Source organism: Coptis chinensis, chromosome 3, assembly GCF_015680905.1.
Source record: "Coptis chinensis isolate HL-2020 chromosome 3, ASM1568090v1, whole genome shotgun sequence".
NCBI lineage: Eukaryota > Viridiplantae > Streptophyta > Magnoliopsida > Ranunculales > Ranunculaceae > Coptis > Coptis chinensis.
Genome location: NC_141458.1, coordinates 104,790,469 through 104,807,041, shown reverse-complemented (window position 1 = coordinate 104,807,041; position 16,573 = coordinate 104,790,469). Strand labels below are relative to the sequence as shown.

The window sequence follows — 16,573 nt, the reverse complement described above, 5'->3', positions numbered from 1 at the left end:
TTATTGACACAAATTCCAAAAACAAATCCTCAACAAATCATTTCTTTCTCTTAATCTTATTTTCCAAAAACCAAACGGCCAAGAATAAACAGAAATGTAGATAAAATACTGAACAAATCTTATTTTTCTTAATCTTATCTAAAACAAACATTTGTGCACTAATCTCATGGCATTTGAAGTAGTGAGAGATTTGAGGATTGGGTTGGTTGGTGTTTGGAGAAATGAGGGATTTTGAAAATCATAAAATCAATTACCTGTTGGGGTTGGGCTGATGCATGATTCTTCTTTGCAGGTGAACAAGTCACTGGCTTATTCTGGGATCAATTCATGTTCCCACCAACTATGTTCGATCTTTGGAATGTGGGAATTGGTGGTCCAGCTTTCTCTTTTTCTGCAGCGTTCTTCCAGAGTTGGACAATTAATAATTTTCAGTAGTTGAAGCTTGGGGAGATGCTTCAAATCCTCTGGCGTGAAGTCAAGGAATTCACAACTCCCAAATTTCAATGATTGAATTGCAGTGAGTTGGTTGAAGCCTTGGGGAAGTGACGACTCTTCAGAAGAACTGATGGAGAAAGAGTGAAGATTTGGGTAGCCAATTCCACTGATTAGCAGCGGCAATATAGACTTTGAAAGAAAACCTGTATCCCAGCATAATTCCAGCTCTTCAAGGAGGGGAGGAAGGCAAGGTTGCCTCCCCGTCAGTTGTGGACAACGAGATATCTTTAGACTTCTGAGTGCGGGAGAAAACAAGTAGTGCGGCACCACCTTCAACTTACGGCAATACCGGATCTCAATACCTGAAGACAGGGCATGATGAAACCTTCTCCACCTTCTTCATCTCTTCTTATTGGAAGCTCTATTTCATCCCCCTGTCCCTCCCACTCCAACAAGAAAGACAATGTAAGTTTCTTCAATACTGGGAACACTGCAACTTCTTCCATATTAGAAATATAAAGCGTGTGTAACTTCGGGAACACTACTACCGATTGTACTGAATCTTCACCACCAGTAGAAGTACCATCAGTACTTCCCAGTCCATAAAACTCGCATCCGATGCGTTTCACTGACTCCAGCCCCGCTAAGTGAAGGTGTTCAAGGTTTTGAAGTCTCCCCAAAGCAGGCAATTCCGAGCATCGATTGCACCAATTCAGTTCCAGTTTCACCAGATTGGGTAAATATGTATTAATGCTTGCCATCCACGACGGAAAATTATTCCCTTCGTAACCTTCTATCTTCAACACTGCCAAGTTTGTATGCGGCTGGAGACCATCTAAAACACTCTCTATCCTTTTTCTGTTTTCTTCTGTTGCAGCATCCTGTATCTTTCTAGAAAACACCAAATCCAAGGACCGGAGCTTTTCTTTTTTCTTTAGTTCTGCCGCTTTTGAGTCCGCCACTTGTCCCAATCCCTCTATTATTAGTTCTCCTTGGATATGGTCTAGAAGTTTTAACTCTCCAATCTGGCATCCTTTTCCACCCTCACGATCCAATACGACTTTACTTAATGTTCTAAGGAAGCTCAATCGCTTCAAACCCCGTGGGAAATAACTCAACTCATCAGTTCTTTCAAGTTCGAGATGCCTGAGATTACGTAATTTTCCAATTCCTTTGGGGAGTTTTTTGAGAGATCCACACCAATTTAGTTTCAACGTCTGTAAATTAAATAGATTACATACTGTTTCAGGTAACTTCTCTATCTCTCTGTTATTAGAAAGATCGAGGAGTCTCAGATGTAGCAATCTCTCCACCTCATCTGGAAGTTCTTCAAAATAACTGTCACACAAATCCAATACCCGAAGGCATGTCATCTGACACATAATTAACTCAAGACGTGCACTGGTATCCTCATATCCTGCACCAAAATGACGCAACCTGATGTTACCAACCTCTCTATCATTCTCCATAAAAATAGAGGATTCCTTCTTTGCGAGATGTTGGGCAAAATCATGCACAAGGTCATGCATTTTGCAACCAATGACGTTGCCTTCACTGTCTTTTTTAAAATCTTGGAACAAAGAGCGCATCGTGAGATCATTGAAATAGTTTGTACCAATTTTCTCTAGATCTTTTGAGCTATCATAACTTAAAAACCCTTGCGCCATCCAAAGCTTCACCAATTCATCTTTTTTAATTTCCGCATCTTCTTGAAAGACAGCACAATAAGAAAAACATCGCTTCAAATGTGAAGGCAATGCATAATAACTTAATAAAAGAGAAGGTAAAAAACCATGCTCATCTTCCGACATTACTTCCCATATGTCGCTTGCCAGTACATCTTCCCATTCTACTACAGATCTTTTGCGGCACATAAGACTCGCAATAATCTTTACCGCTAGAGGGACACCCTTACACTTCCAGGCAATTTTTTTTCCAATTTCTTCAAACTTTTGGCGATTGTTTTGTATTTCCCTGAGAGCTATATGTTTAAAGAATGACCAACAATCTTCATTAGACAATTGCCCAAGCCTATGTATATAGTTGGAGGCCATCTTCTCTGCAATGTTCTCATGTCGTGTGGTGATTATTATTCTGCTTCCCTGTGCACCACCATCCAGTGAGACCCTCAACTTTCTCCAAATCTCTCGATCATAGGTCCATACGTCATCTAGCACAAGAAGGAACTTCTTTCCCCGTATGGATTCAGACAAACTTCTATGCAGATCTTGCCACACTACGATATTAGGGACATCACCAGTAGCTTCTTTAATAATAGATTTGGCCACCCTTTCAAGATCAAAAGGCTTCGAGACACAAACCCACATCAGCTTTTCAAAGTTCTTCATCACTTCCTTATCTTTGAGGATTAGTTGCACAAGGGTCGTCTTGCCGAAACCCCCTGTACCAACTATAGAGATGAGTGGGACATGTGAATCTTGATTACTAGTCTCACTTAGTAACCTGCCTACTATGCTATATATATCATTAGAACGACCATAGATCTCAGAACCATCAACAAAAGAGCTCGTTACTGCTCGAGGTTCTTCACGACTTTGCCTTTCATTCAGATCAAGAAAAACTTTATCTTTAACAATCGGATCTAGTCTTTTGTTTATGTCAATCATCTTACTACCATCATCGTCATGACGTACAACAACACTTTTTAAACAAGAAAATAGAGAAAACAAGCAGGACCAAAGCTTCTCACTGACAGGAGCATTGTCGTCATCAAGTAGTTGGATCTGTGAGCTGAGAATTTCGGTTTTCCACTCGTCCAATACATCGTCCGCATCATAGGAGATGCATGTGAGTTGTTCTAACAAAACCTTCACTGCTCCGTTCTTGACTTCCTTTTCCTCTGCATCCTCAAGCACTCCTTGGATACGAACGAGTGTATCATTGAGTTTTTCGCTTTCTTTGTGTACACCCGCCAATAGATTCACCTGATCTGTTTGGAGGATCGAACGCAATTGCTCCAACACACCGGAGATGACCGCATGAGCCATAGTGATAAGAAACACAAGAAAAAGAGAAGACGCTCGATTTCCAAATGCAAGGGCAAGGCTAGGTGGGTCTTGAGGTGTTTCTCGAAAATGACTTTGTTCACACACGCTAAAAACAAAGAGCATTATTTATTTATTATTACAATGACTTTGCATTATTTATTTATTTATTTAATACAATGACTTAGGATTTAGGAATAATCTCCAGTGCAGATGATCGTGGTCCTCCATCTGATGACTTTAACCTCACTGAACTTGATTGAATCCCCTGGGCAGAATAGAAAGGCTTGGGGTCAAACCAGACATTGTATTTTTGTAAGCCCCCCAGGCCTATATGAATACAATTCTGAAGTGAGGCTTACTACCGTTCGTCAATAAGATCATGTAAAATTAATAATCTATCAAAGAAATAAATCTTATCAAAGAAATATTATGAAGAATCAGAGTGCAAAATTGGTTTAAAACATTACAATCTCAATACAGACACCAAACAGACTCTTTCTATATCTGATACATGATTAAATTGAGTTCTAAAGTCAGCTGTCAGAATGGTGCAATTGCCGTAGGGTCATCTGTTATCAAGTTACACACACTAACACTGGGTTGGATATGAAGTTACGTCGTCGACAACAATTTTGTAGCACATTCCACTAGGCTGGTGAGTAATCAGCGAAGCAGTAATTGCAAAAAGAATGTGGGCAAAGACGTGGTGACATTGGTTCTCCAGACAGTGTACAAACAGATGCACTTGTGAAAAACACAAATAATCTGAATCGCTTGGATAAAGAATTGTGAGAATGCCCTTTGCTCCATCTCTCTGAAATTTTAGGAAAAGGTGAAGAGGATATCTTGTTAAAATGCTGATACAGTTGAGGAAACAAACTAGCTGCTAGTGCTCATCTTGGACTTTCAATGAGGCTAATTCACTTTCTTGTGGTTGGCCTCTAAGCTTTAGAGAAGCTGGTAATCATCTACGCAATCTTTCTGGACACCACCTGCTCAGAATACACCAAACTAAGTACTTCTGAAACACAAAAGGAGATAATAACAATGATGTGCACTTTCAGAAATTGGTTTTCAAGGAGTAGAGGCAGCCCAGGGCAGTGAACAGAACTAAAAGAAAAAGACATGTATGAGTAGCATAGTAAAAAGCCTGAGTGAACCAACAGCACTGCCTTTTCAGGATGTTTTACATCATAGAAGACCAAATCTGATGATTGAATCACCTCAAAACATCTCTTTAAAGGTGAAGGAAAACAAAAGTTCTTGATCATAAAACAGATGGTATGTCTGGGAAAACTGAGATCTCAAAGGGGTGGTCTCTTCAATGGTGAGAATGTATAAATACCTAAGGCTACGAAAAATAAGAAAAACTAATAACAAGTTTTTGTCAACTTACAGATCCAGTCTTTCATGTATTGCCCGTCGCACTGAAGAGTTGAGACCATATGCAATTGAGTTGAAAAGACCCTGAATCAGCATCCATGGCTCAATATCTCTGACAAAACTTAGATAATTATAGCTCATGAAAATTGTAACAATTAGTTGATTAGTTCTTATGCACTTCAAATTAGAGTACATAAGAAAGGCGGATGAGGATAGGTTTAGCCAAGTCCTAGGGAAGATTCTGGGATCACTCTTTGGATACGCAGGTGGCACTCTACAATGTGTCATATATTACATGCTGAACGATGAAGAAAGGATATTGCGCGGAAAGGAGAGAGAATGAAAAGAACTGTCAATGTAGGTGAAATACTATTTTATTAATATAACTACTGAAAATATATTCATGTTCCGATCATTTAAAGGATCTATAAAAAGGGAACTAATGGGGAAGGGGTTGTTTTCTAGTTCCTTGCTTACATATAAATTGATATACAGAATCGATATCACTGTAAATGTCAGGTTCCCAATCTTCAAGCAGCTGAACTTGAGAATTTTAAAAATAACTGAGGTTTTCATACATACCATAAGTGCAGCCATTCCAACATCCAGAAATGAGAGCCAAAAAATTTTGTGGCCTGGATCAATGAAATCATGTATTCGATTGATTGTGCCAAATGCCCATGACCCTAAAAGAATCAAAGGATAGTAACCCCATCTGTTTAAAGCCTATGAAAAAGAAGCCAAAATCAGCATGAACCACAAGATAACATGTGATTCCATCACAAGATAACGAAAACTAGCATGAACACAAGTGTATATGGAATCGTTATACCAAAGAGCTCTATCTAACGTGAATTGGTTTATAACTGAAAAGGAAAAGCACTGTCACATCGAAGTTAGAAGCATTTCTAGGCACGTCCTCCAAAACTATGTAACAATTGCATTGAGCAACATTCTGAGGACAAGAATAACTTCCTTTACAGGAGGACAAGGATTTTGCTCTCTAGAAAACTTGCAAATTGTCAAATAGAGTGATAATTGATAAGCCAACATAGCATACCTTCATGTCTGCCCTTGTATCAGATGGATGCAATCGGTCTGACATGCCCACCGCCATCTAAAGTAAAAGAAACATTGTGTCAGAGTGTATTTCGAATCTAGAATCGGTGTAAATACACATCAACAATTTATTGTTTACTATATTTTACGTTTTCTTGTTTTCACATTATTGTCAAGATAACTAAGACATTTCAACTAGGTTTATCCCACTCATCCTTCCCCATCTGACCACTTTACTCCCTTACAATGGCACATATTACATTATGTACATTTATATTTTCTTAAACCAACTGGAACACATATACTTCCTATAGTAATTCTGGTGTAACCATATACATACACGGGTTGCATTGTTGATCATGCGTATCACTTGGAAGTATGTAAGTCCGTTGAAAAGAATAGCACCCCACAGTGGAGCATGAAATGTTATGAAGTGGACAGCCTGCACACAACAGATATAGACTCGTGAGAACAATAAGTACGCTACCCAAATCACATGCCTGCTCAAATATACTACTAGAAAATGACCTCCCAGGAAAAGAAAAGTGTTCTTGATAAAGAAGGGAAAAAAAATGACTTAAAACAGCAGTCAAACAAATCATGGAAAGACAAACTTCCTACTTAATTACTGTTTCCTATTTAGTTCACAGCCAACCAAATTGGAATGCAATTCTGTATATAGACTTTCTGATTTGTCGCCAAAATGTTGTACTATTTCAAAGCAAGTGTAGACAGGGTGTAAGGGAAGTAAGCAGTTACAGACAACTCCATACATACTTTTCCAGTGCGTCCTGTTTCTGACCAGCACCACACACCTACACGTCCAGGATCATTACCTATTGAACGTATGACAGTCACCACAAGTGAAGTTCCTGGAAAAATTAACAGAGATATATAGTGAAAGCAAATTTGACTCACCTCTTACCAAACACTAATATGAAATGAGCTGAACTAGTTCATATTCAGGTCAAATCCTCGAGTTCAAAGTTGATTTTATACAACCTATGTTCAGATTATGGGTTTGATACAAACACTAATAAGATATAAATCCACTAATAAGATAAGAATCCCTATGTTCAGATTCTTATCAACCCACTAATAAGATACAAATCCACGAATGTTAATTTAAACTTTATAATAGTAGGGAAAATTTCGTTAGATCAGATTATGAAAAAGTTTAAAAGGAAAATTGAAAAGAATAAAAGCCTTAACTAACCTAATACTCTTTAAAGAGATGTTCAGGACATGGATAAGTCCACTCGAGTGAATCCCACCACTCTCGGCTTCCTTTGATTTCTTTGAGAGAAGGTGGGGCTGATTGATGTTCTCGGTTGAACAGAGGGAGCCTTTTCAATTCAGGACAATTGTCTACTACAACTGTTTGAAGAGAGTCACAAACCATCACGCCCTTCCAAATGCTCTTCAGTTTCGGTAGATTTCGGAAGTGCAATCTCTTCAACCTTGGGAGTGTGACAGTATAATCAATTCCAGTACCAGTGTCTTCAACAATTAGCTCCTCCATTTTCGGACAAAAGCCCACTCTGATCGTTTCAAGGTTAAGAAGCAACCTAGACGACAATAAAATTTTGATATTACCACAACTTAAGATCTGCAAACTCTTCAAACAAGGAAAAGCTCCGTGTGCTGGGACCTTCTCATATATCTTGCTTAGACTCTGACACTCCCTGATAAGCAACTTCTCAATCCGTTGTACGAAGATGCCCTCTTCGTCTTCTGGTCCTATGAATTCGATTGAATCGCAGGAAACAATCACGAGTTCTCTTAGGTCCTGCTGCGAATCATTTAAGGGCAACTCTGATAACCTTGTGATTTGGTTAAATTGTTCAACTTGAAGAAATTGAATGTGTTTCGGAAGTGAGAGGGCATTGCAATTTAACCCTGACTCACCCTTGGCTCCACCCTCTTCGAGCCGCTTCGACAACAGACTTGTAATAATTTCATCAGAAACCAATTTCCCCCGGTTCACAATATATCTGCCAGCTGTCCAGAAAGTGGACCAGAACATTTGAGCTCATTTCGAACAAGATCACCCGTGGCTATATGTGGAACACCAAGTAGATTTGATAAACGGCTTGCGTAAGTTCCTTTTCCTACGCCAGGACATCCAAGGAATATCCATTGGACATTTCTATCCTCGTCTTTTTTCAGATATCGTTGAAATACATAAAGTGGGTTCTTTAAACATCTGAACTGTTAATTCTCTGTCCACCAAGAATGCATTTAACTTATCAAACCACGTCTGAACTAACATACGAGATGCGTGTGAGTTGTTCTAACCAAACCTTCACTGCTGTGTTCTTGACTTCCTTTTCCTCTGCATCCTCAAGCACTCCTCGGATAAGAGTGAATGTATCAGTGAGTTTTTCACTTTCTTTACGTACACCAGCCAATAGATTCACCTCTGTTTGGAGGATCGAACGCAATTGTTCCAACACAACGGAGATCACTGCAGCAGTCATAGTGATAAGCGATCAGGTAATGAATATCACAATGAGATCAAAGAAAAACAACAGAAAGAGAAGACGCACAATTTGCAAATGCAATGGCAAGGCTTCTTAGGTTCGTTGCTATCTCAATTTGCAAAAGTAGCTAGCTAGTCCACTAACTTTCTCAGTAACTATACCCCACTACCCATCCGATCTTTGTCTCAAACACCAATTTTCAAATGATAAGTCTCAGGTTCGTTGTTATCTGAATTTGCAAAAGTAGTTCACTGACTTTCTCAGTTACTTTATCCCACGATTCCAGCATCTTTTGAAAACAAAAAAACTATATCCCACGTCCCACCACCCACCTTTGTATCAAACACCAATAATTCTTTCTTTCTTTCTTTTTTTCGCTAATCACCCATCACATTAAAATTTAAACTTGAGTGAGCTCACAATCTAAAGTTGCAATACACTTTGAAAGAGACTCCACGTCTTGATTCCTAATAGCCCACCTAGCAAGTTCATGGGCCTCCCCGTTAAATAACCTACTAATCCAATGCATATGAACTATACTACGAGACATAACCTTATTAAGAGAAAGCTTTGAAGCTGTTACAATGGACTCTAATTGCCACTCTAGGTTCTCAAAAGTAGTAAAAAGTGCCGGATTTGCTAGAGTTTAAATCACTCTTTGATTGTCTCCTTCAATGAGAAAACAACTTGCAGATAGAGTTCCAGCCAAGTGGATAGTAGTTTCAACTGCCACAAACTCCGCTTCTTCAGTGTTTCGAACTTTGAAAGTTCTGAAGACTGCAGCAATTGGCTTTCCTTCTATATTCCAAGCTATCACTCCTGCTACACCTGCTCCTATCCCCCCTTCCCTATCAAAAGAGGCATCAAACCGTATATTAATGCAATCTTCATTAACAACTGGAAGCGATTCAACCATATTCAAAGGATTAGAGTTAAGGTTAGAGATACGAAGGGAATCCTCTTCTTCTTTGTCTGTTTTATATGCTTCCAAGCATTTATGTCATATAGCCACTGCTCCTCTTATGACGCCCTCTTTGTTGAAGTTTGTTTGTTCGAACTTATACAAGTTCTTTGTTTTCCAAATGTGATGCATGACTATACAAACTAAAAACCCTTTGGCTGCGATATCCTCATTCTTGTTGTGACACCAATTGACAACCTCGTCAAGCCACTGTCTTATGCTCCAATCCGAGTACGCTTCAACTCTCAAGTTGATAGGGTTAGCGAACCACAAACTCTTTGTCCAATCAATCAAGAAGATATGTACTGGTGTCTCAATACAAGATTCAAAGAAGGGGTAACTCATATCCCCTTCTATCTTTCTTTCTAGCAGGCGATCTACTGTAGGTAGAACTTGCATATACATCTTCCAAATAAAAGTGTTGCCATTTTCCAGCCAATTTCAACTTCTAAATCTTAGCTACAGTTTTCTTTTGATAAGAAGATGAATGTGTACTCCAATCTTCACCGGAGGAAAAACTAAATGCAAATCTCACATAAAAAAGGCTATTTAAAGAATGATTCCATACGAACTTGTCACTCTCTACATCAGGCTTAATTGTCAAGGTTTGAATGAAGGGAGTTATTAGGGGTGGGAAAATATCATTCAACTTAGGTATATCCCATTGAGCACCGTCATCTAATATCAACTCATCAACCCTAATGTTTTCCAAACCATTTGGCATAACCATGTGGTCTTTGAGAACAATGGTTTTACCATTTATCTGTAGCCAGGGGTCTTTGAAGACTGAGATCTTAGTACCATGTCCAATCCTCCAAATCAAACATTTCTTGAACTCATCGTAATATTTGTGTACTCCTTTCCAGAAGAGATGTAGTGTCAGTTATAGCTCTCCAGCAATGTTTAGCAAGCCAAGAACCCCCCCCCCCCCCCTCCCCCTCAAGATTTGGGTTTGTCCCACCCCCCTTGGCACTTTGTTGTGACTTTTTTTTTTTACACTACTATACTCAATTACTCATATATCTGTCGAAGCGATGCCTCAACGCCCCTTAAATAATTCGCCAAAATTGTGCGATATCCTGCTGGGCTTAATCTTTTTGTCTGCCGTAGCCAATATCATATATCATGTGTGGCTGGGCAGTGTATTTCTGACTAGCGACTACTGAATTATATGTATTTTGTGTCTGTATTATCAACCAAACTTTGCATCAATTAAAACCAATTCAAGTAAAGAAATCGTTAGTCAAGGAACCATATCCAAAATGTAACCACACCGCAACTACATTTGCATGCAGAAAACAGAAAACAAAGTCTCCTAATAACGGAAAAGATTTACACACAGGGTACAAACACTAGTCCCTTAACATCAGGCGTTGTGATTGCCTATCTATATAACAAAGAAGGGTGGAGTGGGTGGACAAATTCCACCTCACAAGGTGATACCTGGTCGTGCCACCCCCTAATCCTAGCCACTCAAATGTTTTTCTGGGTTGAGTTAACAAGTTTTTTTTGTGAGTTTAAATTTTTTTCTCACCTCACCCACCCCACCCAAAAAAGGCCTGGCCTTGACTGTTTTTAGGCTGAACTTTTATGGGTTGTTGGGCTCTGGAAACATGAGTAGAGACGGGGTAGATTCGCCGAAAGCACGCGTATTTGTGCCATACCGGGGGCGGATGTGTGTCGGGGGCGCTGAAGCCAAAGGCACACGTGATCTGCGTGCACTGGGGCGGATGATGCGTCGGCTAGCCGAGCCGTGATCTCTGCTGCCGCACGGGGGCGGATGTGAGTCGGGGAGGGGAAGGCGTATATGTGCCGTCTTGGGGCTTAAAGGCGACGATATCAATGCCGTACGGCACAGGCAAATACTAGTATATAATAAGTACAAGCTAAAAGTTTCAAACAAATATAAGCTGCTCGCCTGCTCCTATTAAGTGGCTAACTATAACAAATGAAAAAATAAACCATCCTCGAAAGGTCAGGCACTGGAACATTTTTCTTCACCAAATTTGACAACATTATTCATGTGATCATGTCATTTCTCAGTTTCATAATTGGCAACTACCTTTTCTTCATCAACCACAGTCCACAGGAGATCCAACTCCAGTAACATTTTGCTTAACTTCTTCTTCTAAATGCTTTTCTTTGTCTTAGAGTCAACTGTGATGTGATGGATCTTTTCCTGTATCTTAGTGACACCCTTTTCCACGGGTTCTATTGCTTGGTTTATAGTCAGTGCAACATCCTTGACAACCTGTTAAAGAAAGAACCTTCTGATTTGACTAGAACAAACTTATAGCTGTTGGGATGGAGAGACAGAGAGAGGGTGAGAGCTCACAGGTCCACCACCTCCAATAACAATATCCTAAACACTCAGTGACACTTGTTCCAGGGGCCTCAGCATGAGTTTCCATCTGACTAAAGTTCAATGCTAGGTAAGGGAACCTGCAGTTGACAGTTGCTGCAGATTCTGGTTTAAAATGACTATCAAGAACTAGAAAATGAAGGACAGACACAGGTGGACAATATACAGGGCTCATCCGAAACACAAAAGAACATGTGGAAAAATTGGACAAGATGTAGGATCAGGCAATATACCCTACACACATCATAGCTTTGTAGAGTAACAAAACTGCGCCCACTTTTTGTTTTCCTGGGACCACTGCCCGCCTTTTTTGAACAGCAGTATATTAAATGGTAATATTCATTGAATTTCACTGGTGACTATCAAGGAAAGTTTTTCGGGTATTCGTTGTCCTATGCGAAACATTAATGTAAGTATATAAAGACGTACCCATAGTGCCACTTGAAATCTCCATCACCGTACACACCAAAGAGCTCTAACACAAAAGCTAAGAAGGCACAAAATATATATGTCTTCAAAATCATCTGGGTAATCCAAAAGATAATAGAGATATAAATACTCATCATACACTAATATACCTGCATCAAATAAAAAGAAACAGAGGAAAATTAAGGCAGATTATAAATGGTGTCTTACATAAAGTAGAAGACAATTAGATAAGTCACTGGCTTACAGATCAATCAGTTATTCTGGGATGAAGTTGCGCCAATTAAGGATGATCTTTGGAATGTGGGAATAGGTGGTCCAGCTTTCTGTTTTTCTGCAGCGTTCGGCCATAATTGAACAATCCTCAACTTTTAGAACTTGAAGCATGTGGAGATGCTTCAAATCCTGCACTCTTAAAGAATTAGACACTCTTCAAATCGGTTATTTGGGGATAATGTCGTTCCAGAACTGGACACTGAAAATTTTTCAGTTATTGAAGCATGGGGAGATGCTTCAAATCCTCCGGCGTGAAGTCAAGGAATTCACAAAATCTAAAGTCCAATTTTTGAATCGCAGTGAGTTGGTTGAAGCCTTGGGGAAGTGATGACTGTCTAGAATAAGAAATGGAGAAAGAGTGAAGATTTGGGTAGTCATTTTCGTTGTTGGTGGTGTCGTTGTGATCAGGGGAACTAATACCACTTATTAGGGCAATATTGACTTTGAAAGAATACCTGTATCCAGCCCTAATTCCAGCTCTTCAAGGAGGGGAGGAAGGCAAGGTTGCCTCCCTGTCAATTGTGGACAATCATGTATCAATAGACTTCTGAGTGCGGGAGAAAACAGGTAGTGCGCCACCACCTTCACCTTAGGGCAACAGGAGATCTCCAATTCCCGAAGACAGGGAATGACGAAATTCTTTTTCATCTCTTCGTATTTCATCCTCCTGCTCCTCCCACTCCGGCATGTTGTACAATGTAAGTTTCTTCAATACTGAGAACACAGCAACTGGAGTTGCTGATTCTCCACCTTCTCCTTCAGCACTAAGAGTAACATTATCAGTGATCTTGGCAATAATTCCAAAAAGTTCAGGGATCCGAAATTTAATACTATCTAGAAAAAGTTCTTCTAGAGTTTTTAACTTTCCGAGACCTGGTGGTAGCATTTGCAATTTCATCAAATTATCCACAGTCAATGTACGAAGCTTTGGAAAAATCTCCACGCCTCTTCGGAAGGGCAGATGCCACTCCTCGCACTCTTCTATATGCAAAATCTCAAGTGTGTGTAATTTCAGGAACAATACTACTGATTGTACTGAATCTTCACCACCAGTAGAATTACCATCAGTACTTCCCAATCCACAAAACTCACATCCGATGTGTTTCACTGAGCCCAACTTCCATACATAAAGGCATTCAAGGTTTTGCAGTTTCCCAAAAGCAGACAATTTGAAGCATTGATTGCAACAACTCAGTTCCAGTTTCACCAGATCGGGTAAAGCTGTATTGCTTGACAACCACAACGGAAAATTATTCCCTTCGTAACTTTCTATAAACAACTCTGCCAAGTTTGTATGCGACTGGAGACCATCCAAAACACTCTCTATCCTTTTTTATGTTTTCATGTTGTCTTTCTTCAGAAAACAACAAAGCCAAGGACCGGAGCTTTTCTTTGTTATTTAGTTCTGCCTGTTTTGAGTCAGCCACTTGTTCCAATCCCTCTATTCTTAGTGAGTTAGTGCTCCTTGGATATGGTCTAGAAGTTTTAATTCTCCAATCTGGCATCCTTTTCCACCACCACTACCAAATATGACTTTACTTAATGTTCTAAGGCAGCTCAATCGCTCCAGAACTCAAATTATAACCTCCTGCAAGTTTGAGATGTCTAAAATTACGTAATTTCCCAATTCCTTCAGGTAGTTTCCTGAGAGAAGAACACCAAACTAGTTTCAACGTCTGTAAATTAAATAGATTACATATTGTTTCAGGTAGCTTATTCATCTTCGTGTTAGACAAGTTGAGGAGTCTCAGAAAAGAGAGAACCAACACAACAAGTAGGAAACTTCCAGCAATGATAGTAGCTGGCGGGTGAGTGTAGATCCCTTATCAGTTACTTGAAAATATGAATTGGAGCTAAGCACCACTCACAAATTTTTTCTACAATTGACAACTTGCAGCTGGAGAGGCAAACCTATACATGCAATTTACTTCATATTGATTTGTAATTAAACAAAAAGCTGTCAAGTGTCATCGGGTCTAAGCAGTATCTGGGCTGAAGGCCACTATCAAGATCTTTGCTAACTAAGCAGTCTCTGGAACGGTCATGGAACCCCATGAGGACTTTCTTACACTAATTTTCTTCATGCAAGTGCACCTGAGGCCCTGAGGGTATCGAACTGAGAAAAAGAAACAATGTCAGCTCTAACTTCACAAGGCCCAAAGGCTACTCAACAAAGAGTACCTAACTGCAATATCGACATTCTTCTTATCAAAATTTATGACTACTCCAAAAAATAAAGGTTGTCTGGATGAGGGATAAGCAACTCTAGGGAAATGAGTGAGACAAAGAGAAGAGAGAGGAACTCTATTATGTACATGTGTAACTCTAGAAGGCAGTCATTGTGTTTGCTCACCTCTGCATCCTTCTCCGAGCTGCAATTGAAAGGACACCACCATTTTTTACCAGTAACAGTTATTTGAGTATCTTAACCTTTGCAATATTCAGGTACGGAACACATGATGCCGAGAAGTAAAATAACAGTCAGAACAAACTACCGATTCTGTGAGATATAAAACGTTATTTGAACATTTTGCCAAATAACCCAAAAGTGCACCATCTTAACTATTTTCTTTATGAAGTTAACTCACATAGCACACATGAAGTCATTCCATGATCACAAAACATAAACGACACTAGTCCTAAACCAACAAACTCTCAATTAAATGTCAGACACCTGAAGTTAAAGTGCATTAAACAAAGACTAGAAATTATTCACGTGCTTTGCACGTGATGTACATTTGTCTCACTTTTTCTAATGTTGCTTTAGCTGTAGGGCCAAACAAAAAGAAAGTCAGACACTATCACACTAAAAACAGAATTGAACAGATTTTTGTCTCACAAAAACATCAAAGTTCCGGCTCAGACGGCTAAAATTATACACGTGTCTATAAAACAGCAGATGAGCAGAACCGATACACAGCTTATATGGCTAGCTAGGCCACGCCACTTATAAGTAGTAGAGATATAGACAATACGTGATAGGGCAAAGTTGATAATCCTACCCAAATGAACTTTGGTCTAAAGATGGGCTAGGGTAAAGTTAATATACCTTCCCAAAATCTGAAGATGGGATACGCATGCTTAAGAGGGATGCCAATCTGCATGGATAACTTTGTGAAGGACTGAAGGTGATCATGATTTCAGGTCACCTGTTAAAATAAATATGGGAAATTAGGTGGTCTATAGAGATTGAATGCCCTTGGAGCCATGCAGCTTATACTAGCTGCAAAACAAATTTTCACAAAATCAAATTCTAATTTCTAAGTGACGAACTGGAAGTGATTTAAAATTAAAGGTACTAGAAAATTTGAATAAGTTTATTGATATTGAATGAATGTTTACATCGTATGATTTTCTTATATAGACTACTATGTTACTAATTCAAATCTAGAAAGAATACTAAAAAGGAAATCCTAACTAAATTAGGACTAATTAACTAATTAAATAGTTTCTAAACTGAATAAGATACGGACTATTCCTAATTAGAAATCATGTTACTGTCCTACATCACTAAGCCAACACCACCGAGAAATAGGTGTATCTAATACTGCTGCGGCAGCAAACTCAAAACCAACATCTGGTAGGTGAAGTGTGAGAGTTTTACTAGTACCAAGTACATACTGTCCCTTTATTTACTAAGGTGCCGTTTGCTTCTTATGTCTGAAACTAATTACGAATCTGGCTAGGTAATGGGATAAGAAGTTTACGGTAGCATGACTTTACACGATGGGGAATTTGTTGGAGAGAAAGCTCTCGATAAAGATGTGACAAATGTGACAAAACTTATCATGCTCGTTTTCCACTGATTTATTTGATCAGATTTTAACTCTCTTTGTGGAGGGTTCTCTCTCCACCAAACTCTTCGCCCCTCAATATTCCTATTTTTTTCTCCTAATAAGAAGTCAGATTCGGAGTCAGCTTTAGACCCAAAAAACAAACGACACCTTAGTCACTGGAGATAGATTTAACTATATGTAGAAGATTTAGCACGTTGTGATGAACGATTCAGAATGTCAATGATGATTCGGATCAGCAAAGAACCGGCAAGACTCATGCTTGAATTGGCAATTTTTTTTGGTAAACCTGGCTGAACCGGCACACCATGAGGCTTCAGCCACAATGCATTTTTTATACAGCAATGCCGTAGATATGAAGAAACTGTGCATCATTTAGTACTAGA

At 39.3% G+C, this 16,573-nt stretch overlaps 2 protein-coding genes across 7 annotated transcripts in view; both read right to left on the bottom strand.

The window, feature by feature from the left end:
* Positions 1–3,569, bottom strand: part of LOC147512488 (putative disease resistance protein RGA1) — a 50,432-nt gene extending 46,863 nt beyond the window's left edge. For all 3 annotated transcript variants that reach the window (XM_086595484.1, XM_086595485.1, XM_086595486.1), the window contains exon 1: positions 255–3,569. In XM_086595484.1, the coding sequence (XP_086451610.1) occupies positions 768–3,566 (2,799 nt within the window). In that variant the 5' untranslated portion in view covers positions 3,567–3,569 and the 3' untranslated portion in view covers positions 255–767. The remainder of the gene's footprint in view (positions 1–254) is intronic.
* A 270-nt stretch (positions 3,570–3,839) lies between these two features.
* The window catches only part of LOC147512485 (G protein-coupled receptor 1-like), a 52,841-nt gene continuing 40,107 nt past the window's right edge, over positions 3,840–16,573 (bottom strand). For 2 of the 4 annotated variants that reach the window (XM_086595500.1, XM_086595501.1), the window contains exons 8-14: positions 15,443–15,542; positions 6,663–6,757; positions 6,226–6,327; positions 5,887–5,943; positions 5,409–5,552; positions 4,840–4,910; positions 3,840–4,435 (exon numbers count right to left, since the gene is read on the bottom strand). In XM_086595500.1, coding sequence (XP_086451626.1) covers positions 4,408–4,435; positions 4,840–4,910; positions 5,409–5,552; positions 5,887–5,943; positions 6,226–6,327; positions 6,663–6,757; positions 15,443–15,497 — 552 coding nt within the window. In that variant the 5' untranslated portion in view covers positions 15,498–15,542 and the 3' untranslated portion in view covers positions 3,840–4,407. The remainder of the gene's footprint in view (positions 4,436–4,839; positions 4,911–5,408; positions 5,553–5,886; positions 5,944–6,225; positions 6,328–6,662; positions 6,758–15,442; positions 15,543–16,573) is intronic. The other 2 variants (XM_086595503.1, XR_015214973.1) reach the window with 2 other exon arrangements.